The 7,982-nt window shown below is 42.7% G+C and overlaps 1 protein-coding gene across 1 annotated transcript; it reads left to right on the top strand.

The window, feature by feature from the left end:
- Positions 1–1,413: 1,413 nt before the first annotated feature.
- On the top strand, positions 1,414–3,167 carry LOC121274414 (ankyrin repeat domain-containing protein 9-like). The gene has a single exon (XM_041181727.1). The coding sequence runs from the start codon at positions 1,806–1,808 to the stop codon at positions 2,679–2,681; it is 876 nt and encodes a 291-aa protein (XP_041037661.1). The 5' UTR covers positions 1,414–1,805; the 3' UTR covers positions 2,682–3,167.
- The last annotated feature ends 4,815 nt before the right edge of the window (positions 3,168–7,982 follow it).

Raw genomic sequence — 7,982 nt, 5'->3', positions numbered from 1 at the left:
GGCACCATTCTTGTGAATCTTTTCTGCACTCTCTCCAATGCTTTCCAAAAGTGCAGTGCCCAGAATTGGACACAATTTCCCAGCTGAGGCCGAACTAGCGTCTTACATAAGTTCAAAATAATCTCCTCGTTCTTGTACTCTATGCCCCTATTAATAAAGCCTGGGATGCTATATGCTCTCTCAACCTGTCCTGCCACCTTCAATGTCTTGTGTGCACACAAACACACACACACACAGGTCCCTCTGCTCCTGTACTCCCTTTAAAGTTGTCTCTCCATGTTCTTCCTACCAAAATGAATCACCTCACATTTCTCCATATTGGACTTCATCTGTCATGTGATCACCCAATTCACCAACTTGTCTGTCCTTTTGAAGTTCTACACTTGCACTCAAAATTCCTCCATCTTTTATGCTGGGTGGACGACTCCCGGTGAATTAACCTGCGCAGACTAGTGAAAACTCTGAGGCGTATATGTCCTGGCTCATCCTTACCACCACGTCTTGTTTTCCCTCATTCTCTTTCCAACCCTAATATAAAAGCAAAATACTGCGGATGCTGGAAATCTGAAAGAAAAACAAAAAATGCTGGAAAAACTCAGCAACCTTGTTGGTGTCATGTCCTCGCCGTTCTGAAAGGAAACACGGTCAACCTCAGAGGGACTGTACCGTATTCGACCTAGAATGATCGAGTTCCAGCGAAAACAATGGGTACTTTTGTCATGGGTTTAAACTGAAAAGCATCAAGTGACAGGAGCGTACCATTGTGGCGGAGCTGCAGGGAGCGGAATTTCAGATGCAGTTATCTCCCTGCATCAACAGTCTAGCAGCAAACTCCCAGTTGGTTTGAAACTGGTACCTGGCCAGCCCGTGTCATGTCCTTTTATTGCATCACTTCATTCATGTTTAGCTTCAGGGACCGTTTCCCTTTAATAATTACCCGCCCCCCTCCTGTATCTATCTGTACAACCTGTCTCTGCATTTTAACATTCATTTAATTTCCTTTGTTTTTACCCCCTCATTTCCCTCGTCCTCTTTTCCTTCTTCATTGCTGTCTCCCCATCCCCCCCACCGCTTTATTTTCCAGTTTTCGTTTTCTGCATTATGCTTTCTTATTCTGTGCCGGCGAGACGGTACCACTTTTACCTCCCCTTGTCTCTTTATTTCTGCCCTTCCTGCCTCCTCAGTCGCCCGGGGGTCGTTTGCACCCTCAGCCTCGCCGTCCCGGACTGGCACGGTGAAGCAGATCGATCGCAAAGGCGGAGGAGAGAGAGCCGCACGCCGGTGCTGCGCACCACCGAGCGGCACCAGCACAGCAGATGATCAAGAGCGCCGGGCCACTGCTGGGAAAGCGCAGTGTCCCGCACCAACCCTCCCCCCACCCACCCACCAACCACAACCCCCTCTCAACAACAACACACCACCCTCGTCCCAGCACCAGCTGCAAACTCTGCTCCTCCTTCCTCCCTCCCCCTCGGCTCGGCGGTCCTCCCAGTTCCAATGCGCCTCTCTGAATCCGCTAGCAGGCTCGGTTTGCTTCTTGATTTTTCTCTCACCGATTTAAGGGAAGGTGTTCCAACGAGAAGAGAGAGCCCGATGCGGATGCTTTGCTGAAGAGGCTGGAGCGAGAGGAGGCCCCGTTGTGCGCGTTGGCAAATACTGCAGTGAAAATGCCAGGGACAGATTTGACCTTGGGGTTCGTGTCGGATTGAAATTAAAACAAAAAGGAGGAGAGGAGTAAAGGGGGAAAGGTGACCATCTTGGCATTCTCTCAGTGGACCACTTTAACTGGCTCATTTCCTTGTAAGATGTGCAGCAACCCACCTTCCAACCACGACGATCAAAGACAATGTAAATTCCTATCATATATGTTTTACCAGGCAGTGAGAGACCGAAAACCTGTGTGGATGTTGGAAGACATGAGGACTATGGAGTCGTTTTACTGGGAAGAGAATACCAGCCTACGCACTTACTCACCTTCAGAAGCCCTCCTGTACGCGGTGGTGCATAATCATCTCCCCTATGCCCAGTATTTGTTATCCCATTACCCGGACGAGGCACTCGAGGTACCTGGAGATCGCTTCTGCTGTTGCCCATCGTCCGCCCCCCATCTTGCCATGGCAGTCAGGTACGACCGCAAGGACATTCTGGGCCTGATCCTGAAGATAACCAATCAACTGCCAGGCTTTAAATCGTACATTAACAGGAAGGGCTGTTTCCACATAGAGGACGGGAAGACGCCTTTACATTTAGCTTGCGAGCTCCTGAGGGCGGAGACTGTCCTCATGTTGCTGGGCAGCGGGGCTTCGCCCAAGATTGTTGACAGCAAAGGGCTAACTCCTCTGGACGTCATTTTAGAGCAACTCCGGGTGTCAAAGATCAACGCCGAATCCAAAAAGTTATGTATCGACCAGCTGCTGCTTTTCATGTCAAGTCTCCAGTTTAAGATGAAAAGGGCTTTGGAAGACAACCCGAATGAATGGAATGGGCTTTTGGGAGAAGAGAAATACAACTACCTCTGTGGGAAAGCACCGGCCACTTTATTCCTCATATCTATGCAGGGCATTTTAAAATGTCTTCCACCGTCAAGATTTCCAGCGAGCATCAAAGAATTGCCCATACCACAGTCCTTAAAGCCCCTGCCTTTGGGAATATCGACATTCCGCTGTGTGGACATCCTTTAGCATTCCTCAAGATTCTTTGAATTTTCCCTGAAAGGGATTTTTTGAACGTGAATTAACTGTTGCTGTCGGAGCATGCTGTTGCATCAAATACAAAATAATCCTCTAAAAATAATGCATGGCGTTGTAATACTTTTTGATAGATTTTATAGCTTGGTTATCCCATAACATGGTTTAAAATGCGTTGAAAATCAGGAGCTTTACAAAGTTAGCAGACAGACTGCGCGCAGAGAATTGCAGAACAAAATTGCAAGCCTTGCTATATTCGGCTGCTTAAACAATAAATTGCCTGAACTTGGTCCGAGAAGAAAATTGCAACTCAATTCTAACTAACAGCATGATAGGTTCAATACAGCAGCTGGATGCAAGCTATACATTTCTGCCTATATAGTAAGTGAATTGTGACTGTAGATACCCTATGGGATTTCTGCAATGCGTTGATATAACGATGCATAATGAACGAAAAATGTGAAGTTTAATTTTGGCAGAGAACGATATTTAACACAATATAATATTAGCATGGCGTGCGGGTTGGGGGGGAGGGGGAGAAAAAGACATTTAAAGACAGCTATCTAAGTTTTTTTTTAAAGTTTCATTATGGGATATGCAGGTATTACCTTCAGTCCCCTAACACATCCTGTTGTAAAAGGCTACGTTTGCGTGAGAAATCTGAAACAGCCAGGGAATAGCATTTTCACAGCGAAAATCCCTAAACATAGACCCATGGGCCAATCAACTAAGTACTGTAGAGAAACATTAGTCAAATGTGAGGATGAACAATATTTTTAGCTGAGAAAATAACATGAAATGAATAAACTTGCATGTAAAAATAAAATAATTGAACTGGTTAGCCTATATTATATTTAAGGATTTAATTGGTGCCAAAGTTGAACTATTTATATGCTAACAAACTTTTCACAAATGTACAGTTACCCATTATTAAGGATTTTAATAATTTTTACATGTTGCATTTAACAGATTTTTATTTTATGAAACTTTTAATCATGTATATTGTTTATTAAATATAAAATAAACAAATTTAAATAATTATTATGACAGTACCGCAGTGTTATCCAGTCTATTAATCATTAGCCAAACATGGCTAATTGTGAACCAAATGTGACTAATTGCATTTCTATTAGTAAATGAAAAGATACCAATTCAACAACAATATTGGGCACATGATCCTAATGCTTGCTGGTATCACTACATGCATATGTACTTTAACCTTTCTGTGCATTTGTTGAAAGGTTGGTAAGATGCAAAACAGAGTGCACAGATGTTGATCATTGTGATCGTTTTAACAACAACCTATATTTATATAGCAACTTTAATAAAATATCCCAAGGCACTTCATAGGAGTATTATAAATCAACATTTGATGCAATTTTGTATAAGAAGCTATTAGGACAGATGACCAAAAGCTTGGTCAAAAAGGTAGATTTTAAAGAACATCTTAAAAGAAGAAACAGGTAGTGAGTCAGTGAGGTTTAAGAAGGCAATTCCAGAGCTTAGGGCTTAGGTAACTGAAGGCATGACCACTAATGTGCAGCGAATACAATTGGGAATGTTCAAGTGGTCAGAATTAGAGTGCAGATATCTGAGAGGGTTGTAGGGCTGGAGGAGATTATAGGCTTAGGGAGGGTCAAGGTCATGGAGGTTACTGGAATGTTTTTTAAGTAAATGTACAGTTACAAATTACTTATTTGAATGTATGGAAGGTATTTTCTATTAAAATTAGTACATGCAACTAAAACAGTGTAACTATAACCACATCTGTGGCTGGTCAACGATTTTTATTGGACAACACTGCATTAAAGCATTTATAATTGAATTATAAGTGCATGTGAAAGTACGAGTGAACATCTTTTGTATTGCTAATATGCATGAGTATGGAATGAGTTTATTTAAAAATAATAAATATGACAACATTCTGATAAATGTCTTGGTTAGTAATTTAAAGTTCAAATGACAACTAACCCAACAATGCGACATTTTTCATATTTGTGCGTTCAGAATGGGGTTGTTACTGCACCTGAACTATTTTACATAACTGTTGATTGTTGGGTTTCATGATATCAAACCCCTGTGAAGCTATAGCCTGCGAGCAAATGCAGGGAAATGACAATTCTGCTGTTCTAAGCATTTCTTAAAGTTTACATCCCACACATTATTGTGACACTGAAACAAATGCTAATAATACAGCAAAAAGCATTTTAGAAAAGTAGAGAACTGAAAAAGACAGCAATCAAACTATCCCCAAAAACTAAAACCCTTCTTGTGGCCATTCCATATCTATCCAATTCTCCTTTAAAGTTTTCCATCTTATTTGCCTCCATTTTCTTTCTGGGTAGCAAATTCCATGTGTGCAAACACCCTCTGCATAAAATTGTTAAACCTGAATCATCTCTTCTAACCTTGAACCCTCTCTTCTAACCTTGAACCCATGACTACTGGTTGTAAAGTTTGTGGCAATCTTAAAAGTTGACTTTACCCATCACTTTAAAAATCTTGAACATTTCAAAAACACATTACCTGAGCCTTTAGTTTCTCTCTCTTGACTAAACAGTTCCAGGTTCTTTGCCCTTTCCTCACATCCCAGCTGTCTTAAATTGTTGGTATTTCTGTTGTTTACAGTGCCTGGATATCCCTGTGCCTGTGACTGGAATTGTACATGATACTCTATGACTTTTGCCCTCTTCGGGCGGGTGCAGCAGGCAAGCCCAGGAGCAATTGGACCCCGACCGCAATTTTGCGCTGGCCGGCCAATTAATGGCCAGCCAGTGTGAAAGGTGCATTGAGAAGCTTCAGTTCTGCTGGGGGGTGGGGGCAGGAAGAGGGCAAGCGCTGAAGTTCGCACATGTGTGTGGGTACATGCAGTAAAAGCTCCCTGAGGCATAGAGCTGCCTCAAGGAGCTGAGGATTTTTAACAATGGAATTAAAGATATTTAAAATAATGAAAACATGTGACTCCATCACATGAGCAGGGACATGTTAAATAGGAGTGTTAAAAGTTTTAATTTTTAAAAAATCATTGTTTGAAACCTCATTCCGTCAGCGGATGAGGTTTCGCCAAAAATGCAAAGGGCCCCTTGGCCTTTTCGCTTGCCCGCCAACCGAATGGTTGGATGGGCAGCGAAAAATTCTAACCAATTAATTAATTAAGGGCCTTAATAGACCGCTTAATTGTTGGCGGGCACGCTGCTGACTGCTGTACGCACCTGCTGACTGGAATATCATGTGCGATGATGCCAGGACGCTTGCCCGACGTCATTGCGCATCATTTTACGTTCATTCGAGTCAGGCACACAGGTGCCTGACGAGAGGAAAATTCTGCCTAAGTGTGGTTGTACTAATGCCAGGTACAGCCTAAAGATCACTTCCTGAAATCTGTTCTCTAATCCTCTGGCTACGCAACCAGTTGGTTTTCTTTATTGCTGTTCCACATCATATTGATTACAGTGAGCCATCCACCAATACCCAGCAATTCCTCCTTTTGATGTCAGGAGTAGCTTTGGTTCTGCAGCATTAACTCTGCAGATTTAAAGCACTGTTTTGAACAAAGATTTGAAGCATTTTGGCCCTGAAATCTTGCAGGGATTCTACCACATATCCTGTCATAACTGTTCCAGGAGACTGGTAAAACCCCATGGAATTTTCAGGGTCTTTGACTCTGGTCACTCTATTATTCCATTTTTAATCCTGTTTGTTTCTCTTTATTCTTTCTTATTGTCTCTTTGACAGAATATACAATTAGATATCATAACTGGCATAGTACAATTAACATTAGGTGCCTTCAATCTACAGTGTTCATTTTATTGCCAACATTGTCTTGGGTTCATGTTGCCTCTTCCAACAACAACTTGTATTTATACAGCAACTTTGATATAATAAACCATTCCTTGCAAGAGTGCTATATAGCAAAATTTGACAGCAAGCCACATAAAGCAATATTAATACCGATGGTCTAAAGCTTGGTCAAAGAGATAGGCTGTAAGTAACATCTTAAAGCAAGAAAGAGAGATGAAGATGCAGAAAGGTTTAGGAAAGAAATTCCAGAGCTTACGGTCTGGCCAGATGAAGCCACAGCCACTAAGTGTGAAGCAGTTAAAATCATGGCTGCTGAAGAGGCCAGAATTAGGTGAGCACAAAAATCTTGGAGGGTTATGGAGCTGGAGGAGATTACAGAGATAGGGCGGGCTGAGGTTATGGAGGAATTTGAAACCAAGAAGGAGAATTTTAAAGTCAAGGTGTTTCTTGACCTGGAGCCAATTTTGGTCAGTGAATACAGGAGTGATGAGTGAACGGGACTTAGTATGAATAAGAAGATGGGCAGCAGAGTTTTGGATGCCCTCTAGTTTACAGAAGGTAGAATACAGGAGGCTATACAGGAGTGTGTTGGTATAATCAAGTCAAGAGTTAACACAGGCATGGATGTGGGTTTCAAAAGCAAATGAGCTGAGATGGGGTACAGATGGGCAATGTTATGGAGATGAAAATAGGTGGTCTTAGTGATGGCATGGACATGTAGTTGGAAGCTAATCATGAGGTCAAATTTACACCAAGGTTGTGAACAGTCTGTTTCAGCATCAACAAGTTGCAAGGGACAGGGATAGAATTGGTAGCTAGGGAACAGGTTTTCTGGCAGGGGGTGCACAAAATGGCTTCAGTCTTCCCACTATTCAATCAGTGGAAAGGTTTTGCTCATGCAGTCCTGGATATCAGACAGGCAGCCTGCTAATTCAGCAAGAGGGGTTAAGAAGGTAATGGTGAAGTAGAGCTATGTATCCTCAGCCTGCACATGAAAACTAATACTATGCCTTTGGATGATGTCACCGAGGATAGCATGTAGATGAGAGGGCCAAAGATGGATCCTTAGAGACACCAGAGTTAACAGTGCAGGAGGAGGGAGTGGGAAGAGAAACCATTGTAAGTGTTCCTCTGGCTACAATTAGATAAGCATGGAACCAGACAAGTGCAGTCCCATCCATCTGAATGACAGTGGAGAGGTGTTGGAGAAGGATGGTATGATCAGCCATGTCAAAGGCTGTGGACAGGTCAAGAAGGAGGTTCAACAAGAAAGTAGGATTGGGAAATTGGGGTTACAAGTGCCATGTGCCTTGATGAGCCCTTCTGAGGATGCTAAGAGAGGCACAGAGAGAAGCTGTCAGCTTATTGAAGAGAGAGTCAAGTCTGGAATAATGACAAGAGAGCAGGAAGGTCAAGGGTTGGGGTAGGATTTGAGAGGTCGGGATACCTGAGGGGGAATAAGTGAAATGAGGCGTGACAATAGAAGAGATGGGT

Source organism: Carcharodon carcharias, chromosome 2, assembly GCF_017639515.1.
Source record: "Carcharodon carcharias isolate sCarCar2 chromosome 2, sCarCar2.pri, whole genome shotgun sequence".
Lineage (NCBI taxonomy): Eukaryota > Metazoa > Chordata > Chondrichthyes > Lamniformes > Lamnidae > Carcharodon > Carcharodon carcharias.
Note: the sequence above shows the minus strand (reverse complement) of the source record. Positions and strands in the feature narration are given on the sequence as shown.

Coding starts and splice junctions, on each gene's coding strand:
- LOC121274414 (XM_041181727.1), top strand. CDS start 1,806: ATGTGCAGCAACCCACCTTCCAACCACGACGATCAAAGACAATGTAAA.